We start from the raw sequence: 23,839 nt of genomic DNA on the forward strand, positions 1-23,839 counted from the left end.
AGCAGGAGGAGGAATTCAAGATTACTTAATTCTTCTTGCTACAGAAAATTTACCACTGAAGGGAAATCAGGTCACCATTTTCAAAGTATATCTTTTTTAAGGTGGATGCCTGCATGGTTATTTTGCGTAGAGAAAATGAGGTAATTTAATTACTTTGTATCTAGTTTGTTCATAAGCCAAAGCTTTGAAGATCCAGGCATTCTCCATGCTCCAGTCTTTTTCTCACTGCTTGTTGTTCCAGTACAAACAGTCTCTGATAAGAATGCCATCCTTCTCCACAAGTAGCCTCAAACCTCCTATTCTCTCTTCTGAACATGAACCATTTTATTCAAAGCCAGTAAGGGCATGTACCTCCTACAAAGTGCTATTTCTGCAGGTCAGATCAAATTGTGACATATCCTAGTGACTTCCAGCTTTGAGTAGTAGGGACACAAAATAAAGCAAGGAGTTAAAAATGGTGAGATTACAGGATCATGGGTCATCTGTTTCATTCTTTATTCTATGTCATAATCTCCAGGTTGACTATTGCTGGAGAAGCAAAGGAGGAACAGCAGGATATTCTCTGCCTGCTGAGGGTCTGCAGAGCACAAGGGCGCTTTAGGGAGAGTCTGCATCACTGAAGGGATCTTGTGCTACAGAGTATATTTTCTGAAAGTCCCCACAGAGCTACTGGTATAATCACTACCTGGAATTAGAAAAAATGTCTGGGCTGTTCCTGGAAGCTGATTTATATTTTGAGGTTATTCCTTTTCAGGTTAAAACTGTGGTGACATTCATTTCTAGAATCTGAGGTGACTGATAAGCACACAGATCACAGATGCTCACTTCCAAGCTAAATAAGGTGTTGAAGATGAAATAATATATATGCAGCTAGCTCCCTTTATCTGCAAAGCAACCTTGCAGATAAAGCAACAGTGCTACATGGAAGCTGGACTCCTTCTGCATTAGAAGTCACTGGTATAAGATAAAGTGTAGTGTAGAATATATTCTGGTGTATTTAATAAGAAACCAAGATGACTAACGTGTCTTCTCTCTCTTCTCTCCAGAAATCACAAAGCCACCACTAGCACCGAAACCAAAAATTATCGGTCATCTTTCTCCAGTAACTGTCTCCAAATTTTCTCCTTCGCTGCCAAGGGCTGACATTCTTCATAACCCGAACTCTATGTCTAGAGGTCCCAAACCACCTATTGCTCCCAAGCCAAAACTCTCTGCTGACACTGAGGGCAAATCCAGTGTTTATACCAACAATAACTTAAATAAGTGCTCAAATGGTAAATTGATCTTTCTTGATGGAGAGCTGTATGAAGGAAATCAATGCCATGCTGATTGCCCAGAATCTGAGGCAGATAATGAATACATTGCAGTTCCTGAAGCTCAGCTGACCAGGAAAAACTGCAATGACTTGGAACATGAGCTTGATCAGAGCTTAGATTTCTCTGCAGAGAATGAAGTCTTGGAAACTCCAGAAGAGACAGAGAAGGAACAGGACAACATTCCTAATGATGAGGACACAAGCAATCAAGCAGTTGAGCACCGTAACTCTTTGGATATTGCTGAACCAGTAGAACCAGACTCTGAAGCCTCAACTGTAGACTGTGGCCAGTCTGAGGCACTTTGTGAGGAGACCTCAGATGCCCCTGATGAGAATTATTGTTCTTCCAAGAATGTAGATGAAGATGTTGTAGGTGATTGTAGTGAAACCAAAAACAAGGAGGAAACTTCTAGCAGTCTTGAACTGGTTGCAGACTATAGTGAGATTGACAGTGATAACATTTTGAATAGAGATAAGGACCTAATGGGTGATACCTGTGAAGATATCATTCTGACGCCACCTCCTGCAGATGAATCGATCCTAGGTTGTGAAAAAGCAGGGGAGGATGAGGAGGAACTGCCTGAGATTTTAGAAAATGGAGATGGATGTCCAGCACATGACAGTGATCGCAGTGTGTATGCACAGCTTGATTTGAATATGGAAGAGGGATTCAAAAATGATGACAGTGCAAGTCTTGACATGCTGCCCAATGAGACCAGTGAGGAAACAGCTCTTGGCTTAGAACTGCTTGAAGGTGAACCCAGTGCTGAGAGTGGTTTGGGAGATTCTACCCATCAAGTAGCAGCTGAAGAGGAGAAAGCAGATACAGATGAGTACAATAATACAAACACAGAAAGCGCCAGTGATGGTTTCCAGATCACTGAGAGAAGAGGTGAGGAGACATCAGAGGTAGCCTGTGAAGCAAGCAAAGACTCTGTGAAAGAGGAGGAAGAAGCTGTGAAAGCAGAAAACGTGGATGATGGCTGTCAAATTGCTCCTTTTGAGAATTACTATGGTGAGGAAGTACCCACAGAACATTCAGATGAGAATCTGCAAACAGAAGGGACCTCTCTGAATGGGAATGGTCAGATTTCTGATACTCTACCTAGTGGTCCAGGGATGGAACCAGAGCTGGAAGATGTGCCTGTTGAAGAGCATAGTGAAAGGGTTGTTGAAACCTCTAAGTCAGACGAGCTGCAGCTTGAAGACAATGAAGTGGAAGCAAAAAGCCTCAGCAAAAGTGTCTTAAGTTCAACTCAACAGGTTCCATGTGAGGAAGAGTTAGAAGTCTGTAAGCATGGTAAAATGAATGTAAAACATGGGACCAAAAATGTGTTGCATGAAAACCTAGCACTCCCTGAAGTAGTCATTGTGCCTGAAGAATCAGAGGAAAGAGAAACTAGCAGTGATTCCCTAGATGACCCATATGTACTTCCCGCAGAAAATGAAATCACTTGTGATGGGCAGACTGATTCAGGAGCTGATCACAGTAAGAAGGGTGAATTAGGTATGGATGGTGAAAACAACTTGCTGACCATTGATCGTAAAAGCGTTGTCACTAGAACACGGTCGCTCTCTGGGAAAATGCCAGGCTATGTGCCAGAAACAGTTCCAGAAGAAACTGGACCTGAAACTGATTTACTGCCTTCCTGCAATGGCTCTGGGACTGAAGATGTAAGCAATAGTTTATTTTCAGTGGAAGGAAAAACAATGGAAGCCAATAGGGCATTACCAACCAAGTCAAGACGTTTTATTTTATATCCTCGGTCTTATTCTGTTGAAGGGAGAGAGATACCTGTCTCCATTTACAAAGAAAGTGATGGCTATGTACTTGATGATGGTAGAATAAAAAGGACAGAAGACAACTTGTCTTTGCCTTGTGTTAATGGTTCCTCAGGTAGTTTTTCCCAGGGAAATCTTTCATCAGGTGTATCTACTCCATCCTCAGTTGTTGATATACCACCTCCTTTTGAACTTGCCTACATCACCAAAAAGCCAATCACTAAAAGTTCGCCTTCACTTTTGATAGAGAATGAGTCACCTGATAAGTATTCCAAGAAAAAGAAGTCTTCCTTTAAGAGGTTCCTCACTCTAAAATTCAAGAAGAAGACGGAAAATAAAGTCCATGTAGATGTTAATGTTTCCTCTTCGAGGTCCTCATCAGAATCCAGCTATCATGGGCCTCTGAGACTGCTGGAGCTGGACAGGAGAAGCCTAAGTAGCTCACCTCAACTAAAATCACATGTGGGGAAGCTCCGTGCATCTGAGTCTCCCTCAGCTGTTCTTTTCTATAAGGATGGTAAGAGAAAAGGAACACCCAAGTCCTTCAGCAGGAGTGTGTCAAGGGTGGAGTCCTTTGAGGACCGGTCCAGACCTCCTTTCATGCCACTTCCATTAACAAAACCTAGATCCATTTCTTTTCCCAATGCTGACACTTCTGACTATGAGAACATTCCAGCTATGAGCTCTGATTATGAAAATATACAAATTCCTCCTCGAAGATCCACAAGAGCAGGAACTTTTACTGAGTTTTTCGAAGATCCCAGCAGGGCATTATCTGCTGCTAATGAGAATGATGGCTATGTGGATATGAGCAGCTTCACTGGCTTTGAGAACAAGCAGCAAACCACAGAGCAGGAAACAGAAAGGTATTGTAATACATTATTATGTAAGACCTGCTAGCTTTGGCCAGAAAGGCAAGGCCTGCCCTGCTAGGTACCATAGGCAGATCTTCCATGTTGCTTGGCTTATGTCCCTCTCAGGAAATGCTCACAAAGCAAAACTAGAAGAATATAAATTAAGCCTTTATCAGTGAAGAAAAAAAAAAAAAGACAACAAATTAACTCTTAACTTTGTAAATGGGTTCCAGCAACTGTGGTGGATCTGGATCCTATAGTTTGCAAATACAGGCCAAAAGATCTTTCACTCAGACAGTGGTGAGGCACTGGAACAGCTTACCCAGAGAGGTTGTGGATGCCCCATTCCTGGAGGCATTCAAGACCAGGTTAGATGAGGCCCCAAGCAACCTGATCTAGTGGGTGTTACTTATATATGTGTAATTCAATTTCAAACTACAGCAGTTAAGTATAGACCATAAAATCCCAAACCACGAGCTAATCAGACTAAATAATTAATTTTAAAAGTTGCTTTAAAGCCTATCATTAAGGATCTTTGACAGAGTTGTTGATTTCTGAATGAATTAAATGTCTGAAATCATATGCATTGCTAGGTTTAATAATAATCTTTCATCCCCATTCCATTAGGTTATTTGCAAATACAAAAATGTTCCAGAGCTATCCCTTTCGATAGTTACATAGGTGCAATGCACTCAAGATGTTTGAATTAATATTCCATTATTACATTTCTATTGTCAGATTATAGCATACAATCGGCGGAGTGCAAATATATAAATAAGAAGGGTATTTTCAGTTAAGATCATGGTAACATAGAAAACAAGGTGGAAAATTAATGAAAAAAAATATTTTTAATGCAGTCACATTTTGTTAGGGCTATGTGAAAATATAAAAATCATCTAAGGTATTTCAGACTGGGGAGTGAAAAAAATGTCTTTAACACCTTCGAGTCTTGCACACTCATTCTAAGACTAGAATGATGTACAGTGCATTGTCTATTTGAGAGAGGCAAGAGTTGGTGGTGGGGCAGCATGAGGGAAGACATTTCATCAGTGTTTAAGATGTGGATCAAACGTGCCTGAAGCTGAGGGTTTTGGGATGCAGGCCTGCAACTTAGCTTTTTGGAGATATGGGCTACCTGCAGTGTTGGGATCCTCATTGGTGCTGACACTGGGGCATACATGGTGGAGTACAGTGCAACTTCGCAACACACGGCCACATCCCCATGGTAGGGCTCAGCAGAAGTTGCCTTGGCAGGGCCTGACAGCCCATTAGTCATGTTCCTTTCAGTGGTTTGAATTGCACCCCACACACTGACGTTTGCTCTTGGAAGAACTGGCCAGTTCTTTGTCTCCATGAAACACCGCCCATTTTGGGTAGTTCTCGAAGAACCAAGTTAAAAATATTAAAAGTACGTAAATTGCTGTGACTTGGGTCCATTTATGAACTTCCTGTGGAAGCCTGTTGTTTCAAAGGGAGAGCCAATCCAAACTGGTTCAGGAAGTCTCAAGGTCAAGGCGTGAACATAGTTTTTCAGGCTGCTGCTTGTTGTGCTTGCACTTTTTGCTGTCAGGGAAGAAATGAAGGCTAGGTTCTCCTGAATGACCCCTTTATCAAGATATCTGGGGTGGAGGGGAAGAGCAGCAGGCAGACAGCAATATACTTGTATTGCTGCTGAGAGAGCTGTAATTTGACGTATTTGTCAGGATGTTTTGGACAAAGACATGACTGAGAAGCTTTGCTGAAAAGTAAATGGATAACACATCCAAAAGCATAATGTACTTGGAGACAGAGTGTATGGTCTAATCTTTTAAGAGCAAACTGAATTGTACAAAGCATGTACATGAACCCATTTACACAATCATACGTGATGTATAGGTATGCATGTTTTATTTCTTGTAAAAGCAGTTCTCTGTAGAATCTCTCTCAATGGAGTTAGGCTTTCTAATACAAATAGCTATCAAGCACAGCTCTACCACAGCCACACAGGGATAACATTGACTTTGAACTGTAGCCTTCTCATATCCTGAGGCTTATTTCAACCATTTGAGAGTACAAGTCTGTTGGACTAAACCCTTGTAATACATGAGGCTTGAGCCCATCAACTTCTCTTTGGTGCATTCACCTGTGGAATGTTGGTGTTGAGCATCTGCTCGTACCTTATGGTATTGTGACATTTTTTGATGAATGGTGGAGTAAAATCTTTTATTACAATTTAGAGAACAGAATGTGAGAATGCTATAAAAGATTATAATTATCCAAGAACCTTCACTTGTGTGTGTGACAGGGGAAAAGTGGAGTGGGGGGCTCAGAAAATGTCAGATGAGAAGATTAACTGTTTAATTTTCTTGTTTAAAAGGAAAAACCATGTGGAGTAGATTTAAACCAATAATTTCTAATTAGAACCAATCAAATCTATAGAAAAAGTCCAATAATGGCACTGTTGGAAATATATCTTAACTTAAAATTACCATTGCCAGGATAAAATGGGGAATATTGTCCTCTGAAGAGCAGTTACTGTGTATCCCCAAAATTTAGCAGTCTGGTGTAAATAAACTGATTCAGGTGTATGATAATAAAGAACATCATTTGCCTTCTGTACAGTGTAGAAATAATGGGACATAAGTCAAATTGGACAAAATGCTGATCTGCTGAGCCTTGGACTCTCAAGTAAATTCTTGTGGGGGTAGTGCAGAGATCCCAGTGCTCTGTGCAGTTATACCCAGGCTCATGGTAATTCCTAATAACTCTAGAATTGAAGGCTCATGCCTGTAAACTACCCCCAAGGCTCCGACCTTGTTTTTTACTGCTTTTCAAGAGGAAGCCATCTAATTGCTCTCAGCTTTTATACAATAAGGAAAGCTGATCACTCTTCCATATCCTATTCCTCTGCAAACATACTTTTATTCCCAAAGAAATGTACTTCCTCAAGAAGAAGATGAAGAAAAACTTGTCTTTAGTAGAAAGCCAGGATAACAATGTGGCTTGTGTGAGACTTTTCCTTTAATTTGGCCAGTTTGAAGCACACAGGTGCTTTGGGACTGATACAATAGTCCTAGATTCTAAAGCACTAGAGTTGGAGATGATGCTTCATGAGCTAGCAGTTACATTGAATACTTCATAAGCAATGCTCTTTGTATGTAGTCATAGTAAGTTTGGGCATGTGCCAAGCATGGGTGCAAGATGATACAAGGACTGTGTCAGTGCAGACTGTTTCTAAAATGTATGCTAAAATCAGATTATGGTTACACTGCAGTACAACCATTGCCTATAGCTGATGGGTCATAGAGAATGCAAATCACCCTCCTCTAAAAGTAGAAAAATCCAGTGGGTAAGCAGTCACTTCCCCCTCCAGTGGCTATTTAGCTGTTCCCCTTGCCCCACCACTGAATTCATTAACCTATGTTCTATCAAGTTACACCACTTAAGTTGTTATATTCTCTCTGCTCCCTTCAGGTCATCAGTCACTGATTTGCTCCAAAACTGCTTCCAGGGACAGTCTGCATGACCCTTCTGAAACAGACATACAAAAGCACACTAACAAAAGCTTAGCTATTGTTAGAACTATTGTAGAACATGATTTCTGTTCCTTAAAATGATCAGAATAACATACTATTCAAAGTTACATATGTTTTTAAGATTAAGGTGAAATTAAAACCATTAGAATGAGTTTTTCCCAACATAGTGCATATTTTTAACCAATAAAATCAAGATGTTATATCTCTTTCTCTATCTGGGCCTTCAAATGAGAAGCATGGTTTATACAAAATAAAATCACCCACTTTTAGAGAGGCCCAGTGTGGTATCTAAGTACAGCATATGAAGGATAAGGTGCAAGTGTGTAGATAATTATGTAGTAGAAGCTTCAGTATAAAAGGTCCACACCCCAAAATAACAAAGACCAAAGAAGGACAATCAATGCTTTCATACTTAAAACAGCATGAGAAATATACAGGAATATTTTGTCAGGAATATTTTATGTAATCTTTCATATACAGGAATCTTTTCATAATAGTGAATTAATGCTATTTATATTAACCTCAGAGAAATTCACAGTGCTCTGATCTACATAAAAGACCAGTAAGTTTCCAAATAGAAAGAATGACAGTGATACTGCTATGTTTGTCAAAGTGGTATCATGTCAGAGATACTCAGATACTTTAGTGAGAGACAGATGGGCAAGAAGATGAAGGGATGCTTCAGGGACAAGCACTCCTGAGGTTAATAAAGGTATTTGATATGATTTGAGGAATAATTATTGAAAGAATCAGCCCTTTATCAAAAGTTGATGTGTAATTCATCTCCACTCTCTAACATGTTTAAAAATGAAGTAAGTACTTGCTGAACTCAAGCTCAGTAAGGGTGACTGTTAACCTACAAGGCTCTCTTATTGCTTAGAGCTGGGAGGCACATCTTAAAAGTCTGATGCATACAAGGGCAGAAGCAAATGCTCAGGATTGTTCTTTGGTTAAGTCCAGCTGAGTGAGCCAAATTATGCCTCATGAAACTGCATTGATTAAAGCAGGGAATGTTGAGGGTGCTACCTTTTAATTTCTTCTAAATGTGTTGAATAAATAATTTTCTTCATCAATTTATCCTCCCCCCTTTATTCTCTTTTTCATTTAATTGGTGAAGATGTTTGAAAAAAATTTGTTTAACTTCTAAAATGGGTCAAGTGATACCCGCACTGCAGAGTTAATCTCCAAACATGATATGACTGAAGCCTGTAAGCATCTGCCTTCAAATGCCTGCAATAGATCATAGTCTTTTTATGCTTTCCTTTTTGCTGAAAAGTTCTGGAGATCAGTATTTTGGAAGGTTGTGGTTTGCTCAGTCTGTCATGCATGAAAATGTAGCCGTACTTGTGGTTCATAAAGCAACTCTCCTCCCTTCTTCCATTAGAAAGGAAACCATAACTGCATCTGAAATAGTGGTCTGTTTTACTGCTACCTCAAATTAAATTAACTTAAACTATCTCACTTAAATTCATTCTAAGAGAATTAGAGTTGAAAGGGTTTCTGTAAAGGATCTTAGAAGAGTTACAAAGACAGGACCTGTAGCTGCACATCGGTTTTATTCTTTTCACTGAACAACCAGCATATGGGCAAAGACCCTGGAAGGCTCCAAAGGCACTGCAAATATCCCTGAAGCGTTCAAGCTCGGAGATGGGACGAAGTCCCATAAAAATGGGATAATAGCTTCTGATATAACAGAGGAAATATGGATCAAGAACTGGGTCTAGAGACAAGGGAGAGAGACATTTTCACTTGTAATCTGGTGAATATGATTGAAAATAAAATCTCAGTAGCTTTCATCCATTGTTGCACTTCACAGCATAAACCTTAAAGTTGATTGCAGAACAGGGGCTCCCAGCACTATACCCTGACTTCAGGCTGTGTACAACCTATTGAAATTCTTGACAATAGCCACAGCCAGCTCTGACATGAGTCATGTCTTTATTTCTGTTTACCTTAGAATTGTCTGAATTGCCACAGGGAATTAGAAGTTGATAGCAGTTAATACAGGATTTCCAGCTGCTCAGGGACAGGGAGCAGTCTGCAGGAGATAACCCCTTGGTGCTCAGATCTGGGCACAAGGCATGCTTTACCTTGTATTGTTGGGCAATAGAGGGGTGGAGAATTGTCTTTCAAAGACAGCAAGGACAGAGATGGCTCTTAAATGCTTTTTGAAGGTAGATCATTTCAAGCAAGCAACTTTGAAAAGTGTCTCTGCACAGTGTTGGTAATGTTTTTATTGCTAACGAAGGAGAGGTTTTAACACATGTCCAGCTTTAGATGTCAAGCTGATGGTGGCAGCGTGATCTCTCTTCTGTTTTCTCACATCCGTGGAGCTGTTTGTCTGGGTTCATGTTGGGGATGCAGTTGTGAGGGGATAGTACAGGTAGCCAGGAAAGCAGCATGCTCCCCCAGCACAGCTTTGCATTGCACATCACCATTCTGCACACACAGCAGATGTGTCCCAGCACAGCCTCAGCATGCTGGGTACAGCCCCAGCTTTGTTAGGAGAAATCACAGTGCTATATATATATCTTAGGAAATGATCCCAAGCCTCAGTAGATGGTTTTGTTAGCAGCTGGATTTCAGTCTGTTGGCAACTTTTCTCATCAGATCACAGTGCAGAGAAGGAAGAATTTATACGCATGCGGTCTTCTTCATGTTCTGAGGGATTATAAACTCAGGTAGTCCTCTTTGTGCTCTCTGTTTTTGTTATGTAGACCAATAATCTATTTCCAGTGGGGTTCCATGGGAAAGGGAGTGAGCCTGCTGTGGCACAGCATATTTGCCCTGGATTATGTTTACAGGTCATACAAAGTCATATTGGTGTGTTTTAAGGATTCCTAGCACCACACAGAAAAAGCGTGTACAGTGCAGACAGGGTGATGAGAATGGAGACAGCCGAAATGTAGCGTTGTCTGAAATAGTCAGATCCTTTACTGTCAATTTGTGTTTTGCTTATGCCTTTCTCCTCTCCTGCCCCCACCCTGAGCCTTCCTGAGATTTATTGAATGAGAGATTGCACATTACAATTCTGCAGCCTTTCCAGAATCCACTGGTCAATGATACAGGCTCCATAGCATTAAAAATGGAATAGTACTCTGTTGTTGTTACAAATCTAATCTAATAGTTTATGGTTTACTGTGCCATTTAACAAAGTTATTTACGATGTACAGTGCATTTTCTATTATCCTGCAAGAATTCTGCTTTTTCAGACCCAAGGGGGCTTAACATAAAAGCTACCTTAAGACTGGCTGTTCAGTGACATACAACAATTAATTTCATCTTAATGGACCAATTATAGCTAATGGATGGGAGAACACATTTAAGAGGCACTGTCTGTTTTGCCAAGACACCTATTAAAGAGCTTATAAAAGGACCCTTTTGCTTGAGTAGTTTACTGAATTAATTAGATGCTATCCTTCGAAGGCCTAGAGCAAGCAAACTGAGACCTATCATCCTTGAACACCTTTTGTTGTTTTGTCAGACTCATGCTACAACAATTTTATCTTTGGCTTATCAGTAGCACAGGCATGTCCTTAAACTTGTCCTTTTTTGCAAAGGAAGTACAGCAAGGTACTAACGTACAGAAGCAAGTGACAGATTCTTGGATCTGTGTTCAGCAGTCTCCAGCCAGCCATATTCAACTATCTCAAATTAAATAGCTATTCAGTCTGTTGGCAGTTTGTCTTTGTGTCTTGAGTAGTTAGTAAATTGGGGTCCAAAACTCTGATAATATCACATTGCATCTTCCTGCTAGGGTCTCTACGCATGTGGACCTACTCTGATGTCTCTGATCAAAGTTTTTCAGTGAGGCTTGTAAATCCTGTTATGTTTTGGGTACCAGTCTAGCCATTTAGATCTGGCTAAACCAGATCCGGCTAACCAGTTTAGCCATTTAGATCTGGCTAAAAGAGCATAAAAAGCTTTCCTCCTTAGCATAAATGTCTTCAGAAGTAATAGACCACATGCAGTACAATATATCCTTGAAGTCACATCTTCTGGTCCTTAAATAGAAAAGGAATACGAGAGCCAGAAGTGAGCATCTAAAAATCTTACCTTTAAACTTTCTGCCTTCATATTTTCAGGCTTAAAAAATTCAGACAATGGCAGTGATGTAAAAACACATCATAGTGAATACACTCAGGGTAAAGAGCCACAGTGAGAGTGACATACGTATGTTGAAAAGTCTGCAGAGATGACAAAGTAGTATTTTAAACTGTGCTGGACAAGCAACTGATCTTGCCATTCAATTGAAGTTCTAAGAAAAATCATTGCTTCAGTATCCCCAAGAGAAATAGAAGAATATATGTGGCTAACTGAAAAGACCAAGAAAAAACATTTTGTATAAAATAAAGGAATTCTATTAGGTTCCCAACATTTTTTTCTGATTGTTTCACTTGCTAAGTAAAAATACATATATACAGAGATCGAAGTAAATTCTGAACTAAAGCTTATTTTTGAATTGCAAAATTAAGATGGTTTTGATTTTCCAAAACTATTTGGGAACCAGGATTAATTAATAGAATAATCCCAACTAAATGTCAGAAGTCTACAATTTATTAATAATGCTAGGTCTGAAAAAGCCTCATCCAAGCAAAATTGTAGCCAGCTCTAATTCTAACCTGGGGGCTGATACTGATGTCTTAGGAGACAGAGCAGAGCCACTGAGCACTTTGAGTCTGCCCTACATGTTAGTAGTTAATCTCTGTTTCTTTCCTTCTGAAAATATTCTGCTCTAATGACTGGATGAATCTCTGAAACAAACAAACAAATCAGTTCACTCAGTGTTTCCCCCAAATATCAGGAAAGAAATGCCAGATACAAGGTCTTGGTTAGTGTAGAATTCCAGGAGCACTGTGTGTTTTCCTGGTAAGGCTGCAGAGTAGGTGAATCTCAAGTCCAGTATGCACTGTCTAGTCCAAAGGGAATCCCAGCTGGAAGGACAACTATGAAGATAAGAATTTTGTAGTAGTGTCAGCTCCTTCTATATGTTCTCTGATCTCTCTGAAGACTGACAGGAAAAGCCACAAAACATTCCTGCCTTTATGCTAAGGAGATGCACCCAGTTTGCAGGAGCTCAGGAACGTTAAAACCCAAGAGACTGGGTGCTGCTCTGTCCAGGAGTGGCCTGTGTGAGGGGCAGAGCAGCATCCCATAGAGTCTCCTCAGACTGCCTGAGATCACTGAACCTTGCAGCACCAGCACTAAGAAGCCCTGTTACAATGATACAGGAAAGACAATTGCATTGTTCAGTGTTCTCACCCCATAATCAAATGACAGGACAAGTGTATGCTGGACAAGCAACAGAGAGCTCAGTTTTGAGCTCATGTTTTGAGGGATCTGCTATAGAAACCTCTCCAACTCTCTCATAGTAGCAAAATGATGTTGGGGATCTTAGCATGAGGCTAGGGCACATTTAGCACTAACTACCACTGCTTCAGACAGTCTCTGTGGGGGAGGCTTAGGCCAGGGCTGGCGATCTACAACAGCCCTCAAGAGTGAAGGACATTTTGGTCAATAACGAGGGCAGGTGTATAATCTATACAAATTCCTTCATGACTCTGGCAACACAAACAGCTGGAATAATGCTTACAGCAATAAGAGAGGAGTTTGGCTAAGCCTCACTCCAGTCAAAAATACTTTGTTCAGTTTTTGTTTGTTTGTTTAAATAGGGAATATTACTACTGTCATTTTGACAGGTTTTCTTGTGATCCCAACTTCACTGCGTTTTCCCCCTGGTTTGTTTCCCAGACCTGGCTGCATGATGCTGATAAAGCAGCTGACCCTTCTAGCACAGAGAAATGACAATTCCCCTTCCATTTTGGACTCCTCTTGGGCATTGTGATGTTCATTACACTGAAGGTGCTGTGGGAATTCTTCATGGAAAGTATGGGGTAAAAAACTGGCAATAAAATGAAAATAGAACATAAAGATTCTGGTTCCAACTTTTAGTGACTACATTACACTGCCAAAAATAAACAAAGACAGAATAATCAGGAAGATACCACTGATCTAAGATATGTCTGATCTAAGATGTGTCATGTCACCACACTGTTTATTTTCATGAAATCTATAATCTTTTGCTAACTGGGTCCAGAAATCATCCTCAGAAAAACACTGGTAAATGTGTCGTAGTCGGAAAAGTAACTACATTAGTGGAATCTGGATGAGAAAACAATACCATGCCAAATGCTCATTTTCAGTACATTGGTATTCTCTGTTGACTTCTGCCTCTGAAGATCTGAACAGCTATTTATCATTTGACTGCCCTGATAGTTCAGGCTAGCACCTGAAAATAGAACAAGCTGGCACATATTCCACAAAGAGAAATTTCACAAAAGTGTTCTGTGTGAACAACATATCTGTTCTGACAAAAATTTAAGGAAGTTTTAAGTTTACTCCTATATATTGTAATCTAAGGTTTAGAAAACCCAGTCTGTATGTATGTCTGGTTTTCATCCCATATCACCTTGGATCAGTCCAAGTGATCCCAGTGAGGAATGGGAATCTGAGTTTCTCACAACCAACAGGTTTTTGATCTCAAGGTGACCAAAACCAGGTACAGTTCCGCTTCATTTCTAAAACATGTGAAATATTTTATCTTCAGTTTTCTGAGGTGCAAAAATAAATTTCTAAGCTTCAGAAGTTCCAGCAAAGAAGAACAGTTGGCTTCTGGTAAAGTCTGCAATAATCAGAGTTTACCCTTCTACATATAACAAATAAAATATGTGATGGGCCAGGGACTTACAAGAGTAGGGCCATGATAGGAAGTTGGAAAGATTTCCCGGAAATTCTCAGGGCATCTCCAACTTAAAAATGCTGATTGTCATTTGTAAATTAGCACCTATCTCCAAGGAGGTTGTTGAGTTTATCAGCTCAACATGACTCATGGTGTGCTAGCCATGTAGCGAACCACCTGGTAGTGTCTGAAGCACTCAGGGTATCACATCTCTTATTCTGATAACATACATTAATTGCTAGACGAGGGAAAGAACCAACAGCCAGGGTTTGAAGAAGCAGACAAAGGAAAGATGCAGAAAATCACAACACAAGCTAGTGGCAGGGCATACCTGGATATTTTCAGGTCTGTAGAAGTAAGCCATTTCACTGCATTTTCCATGCTTCATACACATACTGTCTATCCCTGCACTGGTCTCCTTTTTGATCCACTGTATGATACATTGGTCTTCCTGCCTGTGGTACCTTCTGAAATACACTGCAAAGATAAGCAGGATAGTACATAATGTGCATCCAGGACGCACGTGTGTGTACACCCCATCACCCCATGGCCTTTTGCAGACCACGTTAAAGTCTAGAATGTGATACTAAAACAAGCTGATCTATTTCAAAACTGCCTGTCCTCATCCTCCTCCCTGACCTTGGCCATGCCCTCCTCTTCCTCATTGGTCTAGGGGCTTGTCTGACCCAATCCAAATTACTAAACCAGCAAAACCTATTTGGTTTTCTGGTGCTGAGCTAGTTTTAGGTTCAGGATGCAGGCTGTGCTCACTAGCTTTATTGGTCAAATGGTAATGAAAGCACAGCCAGACTCTCCATGTATTATACATATGCTGTCAGATCTCTGCAATAGGCACATACAGAGAGAAATGGTTTTGCTCCCTGGAAAGTGAAACAATAAATGTGGAGCAAATTGTAACTGTCTTCACGCAGAACATCTTATTACAGAGATAGAATCAAGGTTAAGCCACAGAAAATTCCCTGATGAGTGCCAGCTCCTGCTTCAAGTTGTTATAACTGGACCATGGTTTCTGGCCGCATCATTGCACAAGGTGCCTGGGCTGACAGTTCTGATGCTGTTTATATTACTGTCTGCTTCTCTCACCCTCAGAGCAGAAGGCTGTGCTGTATGTTCCATGCTGGTCTGTTTGTTGATCTCTCTGCTAAATCAGCAGTGTCAGTGAAAGTGCCACTTGAAGAATGATGGCAAGAATCGGTGATAAATAGGCTGCATGGCAGGTGTGAGCACAGGGTTATTTGAACGGGATAGGGGGAGAGAGGAACACTGAAGCTCCCTTGAGGAATTATTAGACTGTATTTAAAATGCTTCAGAGGCTTGCTTCTCTTTCCTGTAATGTCCTTATTGCATGGAGCACTGTTTCCTAGCAAAGCTCATTCCTCATCTGTTCTTGTTCGTTTACAGTTTATACATCATATGTTTTCATCTTTCAAACCTCTTACTCCTAGGTCAGGAAGTCTGCCACAAATTCTGTGTCTGTTTAGGCATTTAGACTTATTCATTGCTTTAATACATGCAGCAGATGAAAGTTTTAGTCCCATTTTGAGATTCTGTGATCTATGCATTAAAGTTTCACCCTTTGGGATCATTTTATGACTGTATTTCAGTTTGGAGATGAACAATAAAGATACAGGAGTGCTAAACATCTGATTTCATGCAACAAGGTGTTGTTTATCTGTGGCATATTTATAATCTACCTGCAATTTGAGTGCTGTGCAAAATTCTTCAACTTTCCATTAAAATCTGAAATCAAACAAGCATCCAGATCAATATATCAAGGACATAAAACTACTGAAGGTATCCAAAGAGGCCTACAAAGCTGGTGAAGGGTCTAGAGGGAAAGATGTATGAGAAGTGGCTGAGGTCCCTTGGTTGGTTGTTCAGCCTGGAAAAGAGGAGGCTGAGAGGAGGCCTCATGGCAGACTGCAGCTCCCTCACGAAGGGAGCAGAGGGGCAGGCACTGAGCTCTGCTCTCTGGGGACAGTGACAGGACCTGAGGGAACAGCATGGAGCTGGGACAGGGGAGGGTCAGGCTTGGGGTTAGAAAAAGGTTCTTCACCCAGTGGATGGTCGGGCACTGAGTGGGCTCCCCAAGGATGTGGCCATGGCACTGAGCCTGCTGGAATTCAAGGAGCATTTGGACAATGTTCTCAGACATATGGTCTGATCCTGTGCAGAGCCAGGAGTTGGACTTGGTGATCCTTGTGGGTTCCTTCCAACTCAGGAGATTCTCTGATTCGATGATCAAAGTAGGTTGTATTTTTTTACTTTCTCATGTTGGTCTAGGAACTTTTATGGGCTTAGCTGTTTTGAGGCAAACGTAGAATGCTGATCTCAGGGTTTGAATTTGAAAACAATATTGGTCAATAGGTTTCCAATATTTTATCTTTAAAATATTAAATATCACTTTGGGGCCCCACCCAAATCAAAAGTATTGGGTTCAAAATTAGCACTTGAAATTTGTCCTATAAATTCATGTCATGATGGCTTTTTTTTTTACCATAAAAATTACTTTGGAGATCCACTAAAATGATTTGGAATCTTAATATCATTAATTGAGCCTCAAAAATTCTGACAGGGTCCAACCAAATTCCAATTTTGACTTACTGAAAGCAGAAGTCATTCCCACACACGTGCCTGCAGTCCTACATGCGAGCTACTGGTTGGTTGTTTTTTCTTCTACATAGTCAGTAGCCTGGGGTGCATTTTGACACCTTGTCAGCATCCGCTACCTCTCCATTAACTCCACCCGAACCTCAGTGCCATTCGCAGCCTGAGGTACATTTCAAATGAAGGGTTTATGCTGAGTTATTGCAAGGTTAACTCTTTGATCACAGCACAGAAATATGTATAACACTGTGAAAGTCCCTTGCCAGCTGCTACTGAAGGCACCCACACTGCACACATGGGTAATCTTATACTGCCAGTTCTGAAAAAGTGATGTTGCTACTGCATTGAAAGCAACACCTTGAAATTGCACATGACAAGTGTCATCTCTACTTTGGAAGTGGCAATTACAAATCACACGTATCCTGCTGTTTCTAATAATACTTCAGAAATTCTGTAGTCCGTTCTTATTCCCTCCTATACCTAACCAACTGTTCTACTTCATGCATGAATGAAATTGAAATCAACAATGCTGTAACAATGCTTAGAGATAATTCTCTTATTTGGCCTCATTAGCTTATGAGGTGTTTGTAATTTCACTTATAAGCAAGGCAGTACTTTCAAGAGATTCATGTATTGTCTGCATCTGGTAGCAGATTCAGACATGAAGAACTAGTGGTGTGTCACTAATAGCAGCTACTATTCTTCATTTAAGAATAAAATCTGCTTTTTTAAAAGGGAGGAAAGGAAAACTGAAAACTGCCTTGACCTTCTTTGGAAGTATCATTTTCTCTGTTACCTAAGAAGTTTTAGGAACACTAATTTTAAGTCCTTTCCTGACACAGCTCCAAACAGTTAAAAAAAAAAATCCAAGAATGTTTTCCACCACAAAACCAAGCCCTCTGTCTTCTGCCAGTTCTGCTGGCTCTTAGAACTGGGTTCCAAGAATTCAGATTTCGGTTAATAAGCAGATCATTAAAAAATCTGTCTGCAGTGAATGTTTGATTCAGCTTCAGTTCTGTGTTTGCCTAATTGAAATCTAATCACATCTTTGTAACTAGATTCCAGAATCAGAAGTGTATTCCAAGCAGTATTCTGAGTTTCATGACCGCATGCATAAAAGTACAGAGCAGCTGCTGTATTGTACAAACCTAGGCACCAAGGAACAAACAGGACGTGTAAAGATACTCTAGTTGTATGTAACTCAGCGTAGTCAATAGCCTCCTTGTGCAGCCACCAAACAGATCAGATCTGGACCCAGATTCTTACCTATTTAAAATTTTAAAACTCTATTATGCTTGTAAGACAGCAGAACTTTATGTCAGACTTAATAGTCAACAAACACCAAGCATCTCCAGGAAAGTCCAGTGTATGCTAACAGCATGGCATGCCTTTGTTCTGCCCAGCACCATTTGTAAAACTACCACAAAATGACTTATGTAGAACTTTTTCTGAAGTGTCTATCTGCACTTTTTAATAAATTGCAAGTCTTTGGGCAAAAAGCACTGCCTAAATTGTTGGTGTTTATCTCCAATGTGTGGCGTTGTGCAGAAATCATACCAGCTGCCAGCCTGCCAGCAATTAGGGGTATGTAACTCAAGAACACCGCCTCCAACTCATGAACATGCTGCCCGTGCCTTCACCCCCCTCCCCCCCCCAAGCCCCAAGTCAGGGTGAATTGCTGCTAAATTTTACACCAGTATATACAATGTCAGTGTCAATAAGGTAAGTTATTGAATACAGGAAAGTGCTGAGCAGTTTCACTGTCAGAGGCCATCTGTACTGTGACTTAGAGGGTGCTCAGCAGATCCCTTGAAACCTGTCCTGATAATTAGCGAACATTTTCCTTGTAATCTTCTGTCATTTGATAGATGTGCAGAGAGGAATGATGCAGATGTATGGCCTGCACTGTCCGAGAAGGAAGATTTCACAGCAAAAATAGAGACCATTGTTGCTGCCAAGCACTCAGGGCTTCACTCCACCCCTCTCAATTCAGGTTTCCAAGAATTGCAAGGATTCAGCCTAGCAAAAGGTGACCAGAGATGGGGAACAACATGGGTGCTGGGGGACAACAGGGCTGGGATTTAGCAAGGAAAAAAAGAAAAGAAAAAAAAAAAAGAAGAAGAAGAAAAAAAAAGAATAAGAAGATCTGCACTGATACCTTAAGGAAGATTTCTGCTAGAGCTGTAGGACAGAAAAGTTTTGTGTTTCTGTGAAACTAATGATTTAATAAAAGTAAAAGCACTGTGGTGGTAGACACACAATATAAATAATGTGCTCAGATGAATCTATAAAAGGCAGAGCTGCCTTTAATAACCTATTATGTATTATCAGCCGCCCCATTGTACCTTCTGGCATGGTGGGGCGCTGGGTGCGGTGCAGCTGAGCGTCAGCCCTCTCCAGTTCATTGCCAGGTCATCTCTGGGGAGGAAGTGTTCCCTGTTTACAGGAAATGCAGGACAAGGGCCAGAGGACCAAGCTGAGCACAAGCTGAGATTGCTGCAGCTTACTGCCTCTCTGGTGAGGCTGGGAGCAGGGAGGGGGTGTGCCACTTGTCTGAGGCCCAAGGACGCGGTGTTTTGTTTTCATGCATGTCCAGCTTTTACTGTTGCTTTGTTTTTCCTAGTGGTTTAAATCCCTGGGATCAGGGAGGGTAACAGTGCTGGTAGACACTTGGGCACCCCAGGGTACCTGAGACTGGTCATGCAGCTTCGTGCAGGCAGCCTGATGTGCACCATCCATCCTTGTCCACCCCAGCATACCTAGGCCATGATTAGTGAACCCTCACTGTCAGGCCTTCTCTTATCCCTCCTTCACTTGTACTGCCCCAAGGTGTACCAGGATGTTCCCTGAGATGGAGCCCAAACTCCTGTGTGCTCCTCTGTAGCCTGCCCTCCCTTATTGAACCAGAGCTGTACCAGTCGGAGTGCCTCTGGGAGCAGTTGCTGAAGGTGGGAGGGTTTGGTCCCTGCAGTTTTTCAGAGCAAGGTGAAAGCCTGACACACTTGACCAGCAATCCACTTCCTCTCTTCCATGCCAATGCAAGAAAGCAAAATTTAAATGGTGAAGCTTACACCATGAGGAGGAACTCCTTTCTGAGTTTGGCAACCAAACAGCTTATGCTGTAGAGTATGAAATGTGATTATCCCTGTGCTACCTTGCCTTGTTAGGGTATGTATGGTACTAGTAGGCAACATTTTTTTCCTGCCCTTTTCAGACTTCAGCTGCGATATTTGTCTTGGTGTGCTATAACAGGGAATTGATTGGTTCAACACATCCTGTGCTAATAGGCATTTCCTTTTATTGGCTTTAAATGCATTTTGATTTTAATTTCCTTCGGTAATGAGCCTTCCTTTTGCAGAGGGTATTCAAAAAAAATAAATAATAATCATCTATAAATAGGGCAAAACCAAGGAAATAAACTACCAATTTTAATAAAACAGTGTTGTTCAGCACCCCATTGACTCTCCCAATTACCATCAATGCATTTAGTTTATTATTGCTTTAATTTTTTTGCAGTAAGGATGCCACTGTCTGAGAGAGAGTTTGAACTAGTAACTCTTGGGCACATGACTTGAAATAAAGCCAGGGATACTATATGTAGAAAAAAGTTGAATTCAGTCCCTTTGGTCCAATAATAAAAGGCCTGTTTTTTATTTTTTGCCACTGAATGGAGGAGATTTTATGTATATGGGCTTTGCATAACCCAACTGTGTCCAGGTGAGATTCTGGTCTTGCTGTTGAACATCCTGTTCAGTTATGAGCTATAAGACCTGTGACTGAGGAGTAGGAGAGTGCACAGGCTGCGGTTGTGAAGGTTACAGCAATTTACAAGTCATCTGTAAACTGTGCATATCTGATTTTGGGGTGATATGTTAAGCTCATCACCATTCAGCTGGCTTCAGGAAGGTTTTACTTGTAATGGACTTATCTCAGGGAGAGAGAATGACTGTATCTTCCTAGGTAGTTCCATCAAGGATGCTTCAAGTCAGCTGCTTTGCTGTCTCTGGGCAAATAATTGCCAACACAGCCAGTCACTGATACACCCAGAAAAAATACTTATAATTCACATTTGTTTCAGAGCTTTGGTAGATCTAGGCCTAACTGAATGCAATACAGCTGCCTTTCCTTAGTAAAGAATTGGTGACCCTTAAATCCAGAACCCTACCAAATGGATGAAACATCCTAGGGAAAAAATATAAATAAATAAAAATCCCCTGCAGAGGGCAGAGCAGAAGTCAGCATTTACCCCCAGAAAACCAGAGAGTTCACTTACTTCCTACTCTTGCTGTAGGGAAACAGTGGATATGGTCAGAGATGTGTTGATAATTACCGGCAGAACCAGTTTATAATAGAAGTTGTTTTACTGTAGGAATGGAACCAAGGATGTGGTTTCCAGCCTCTTCTAATGTTTTTCTTTTTCTTGTGGTGACATTTTGGACTAAATACTGCTTTGATCTTTACTTACTTGCGGGCACTTCTGAAACTATGAGAAATGTGCAGGAAACAAATCAGTGGGTTTGGCCCCTTAAGTAATAAAGTTTCAACATCCAATTTACAGTTTGCAACAGATATAAAGAAAATAAATAAGTGGGATTTGAATCCTACACAAAAAATCTCACTTCTCTGGGGAGATGCAAAATTGATTTAGCCTGGCCAACAGATTTGTAGCATACTTAATGCTGTCAGAGTTGGCTCAGTTACAGTGCAGAAATACCTTGTAAATATGTTCCAACAGAAATGATCATACTGCACAGGCATTTGAAAGGACGTTGCCAGCCAGGACAGCCTAACCAGATGCCTTGCAAATGCCTAAAGAGCCACTTGTTGGAAGGGATGTGTACTTGACAAGTATCGTAAAGCATATCTGAGAGCTGAGTTTGCAATTCAGAGCACTAACACTTGCCAATGAGGTACATAACTGTGGTCTCTCTCTGGTCTCTACTGCAGCTGTACCTGTTCACACTTAACTCCTCTGCAACTCTTCCAGTTGTGCTTGCCCAGTCTAGGTGGGAATCAGTATACAATCTGGTCTGTATCCAAGGCTGCAATAACCTAATCCCAGATTCAGAGGTAGTTTTCCACAGTCCTTCCTGTCTGTTATTTTTTTCCATCATTCCTAGACCTATTTAATTGTGAAAGACAAGGAACTGCTTAGGTTTTCTTATCAGGACCCGCTGAGCCTCTTCTCCCCTAGAAGCCAAAGTGCATTTCCTCTGAAGCTCAGCCTCACTTTATGTTTTGCAACTGGCAATGAATTCTTAGCCTTAACCAGACTTCCTGTTAATGACACTGACTTTTGCAGAAGACACTTGATCATGAATATGTTATACTGGAGATATCTCATGCAGTCTGCCCAACTCCAGCTGACAAACATCTCATGGTCAACTCTGTCTCCATGCTTTCCGAGCAGAGTCACAACCCTTGCTGCTCACTCTTCAAAGAAGGAGGGAAGACAATGTCAGGGAAATAACAGGAGACAGAAGAAAAACAAAAAATATATCTTCTATGTGGAAACAATAAAACCAAAATCAAATGCCTGTAAAAAATCCATGCTCACCTGGAGGCAGACAGGTTATGTGTGAGCTTAAGTCTTCCAACCTTAAAAGCAAGTTTAGATGCATGGTGTAATTAAACGGTGGATGGGACACAGGAACTATGTAAGTGTTAGTTTTCAGGGACCTGCAGTCAAATGTTTGCTCACTGAGGCTTTCCCCCAGGCTCCTGCCACACAGGCATGACGTAGTTTTGTCTGTATTTTTACTGGAATGGCAGGAGCAATCATCTCTCATGTTCTAGAATCTGAAGTGATATGCCATGGGCATCTTCACATGGTGATCAGTTCAGTCTTCAGGAGCAAGGACTACCAGGAGAACACAAGCATGTAGATTTATAAAATGGATGAAATTATGTGAATTAACTGGGATAAAAAACATGGTAGGTGTCAGGAAAGGTGTACTGCCCAGGAGCTCTATGGCAATACAGAACTCAGAAGTGAAAACACGAGTGCTGCTGGAGTGTCTGGAGGCGGGTAAGATGGGAAGGGAGGCACAAACACGCTTTTGCACATCCCAAGGGCAAAGGAGATCTGTAGCATTTTGGGAAGTGTCTTTAAGCACTAGCCAGTGCCACTGCACTTCAGGCCTCCTGTAAGTGAAGCCCATGCAACAGTTAGGCAATATTGCAAATTTTACTGCTGTATAAGTCGTTAATAGCGCCATTCATAATGATTACCAGACTAATATAATGAGGCATTCTTCCCAAATTATAATGTATTCTTACACTAACATAATGTAGTCATTTATCTTCTGAGGGAGAAAGAAACTTAATTCCGCGTCTGCTGGGACAAACCATTACAAATTGCAGAAAAGCTGAGAGAGTAAGGAGAGAGACTGGCTAAACTGTTAATAAGCCTCCTGAGCTGTTCCTGTATCTGCCTTGCTCTTGCTTTCACTTGTGCTGAGCTAGCTCTGAGCTGGGAGCCATGACACGGCATGGTCTTTTACTGCTGCTAGGTCATCCTCTTTGAAGAATTTGTTATGAGGGAAATTACCAAATTACTAAAACCCATCTGTAAGGTAAGCAAAACAAAAGCATCGTGCTATTTTGTACTCCCCCTCCTCTGTACTTGGGAAGTGTGTTTGCACAACCGTCTATTTCTGCCATAAATATTATTTCTAAGTAATCTTTTTAAGTTCCAAATATCTTATTATCCCAGCAATCTGACAATTTTAGACATAAGAATAGTGTAAAAAAATGTTAAAAATTTGGCAGCTTCATTGGAACTTATTGAATATTTTCCATTAATAAGCAGAAAATCTTTTGAATTAAGGTACTGCAGAATTGTAGCCAGAAACATTTGCATTCCAAAACCTGTTTTTTGGTTCAAAAGCACTAAGAACCCAATTCTTTCATTTTGATTTTTTAGCTAACATGAATGTTTTTCCTGAATGCTTTTAGTCTATTTTTTCATCAGCAGACATTTTAACGTCAAAAAATATACCAAGAA

At 40.9% G+C, this 23,839-nt stretch overlaps 1 protein-coding gene across 1 annotated transcript in view; it reads left to right on the forward strand.

Annotated features, from left to right (window-relative positions):
• The window catches only part of FGD5 (FYVE, RhoGEF and PH domain containing 5), a 98,775-nt gene that overhangs the window by 7,066 nt on the left and 67,870 nt on the right, over nt 1-23,839 (forward strand). Inside the window, exon 2 of the mRNA XM_082768574.1 lies at nt 1,047-3,963. Within this exon, the coding sequence (XP_082624700.1) occupies nt 1,047-3,963 (2,917 nt within the window). The remainder of the gene's footprint in view (nt 1-1,046; nt 3,964-23,839) is intronic.

Source organism: Aythya marila (assembly GCF_965140915.1).
Source record: "Aythya marila genome assembly, chromosome: 10".
NCBI lineage: Eukaryota > Metazoa > Chordata > Aves > Anseriformes > Anatidae > Aythya > Aythya marila.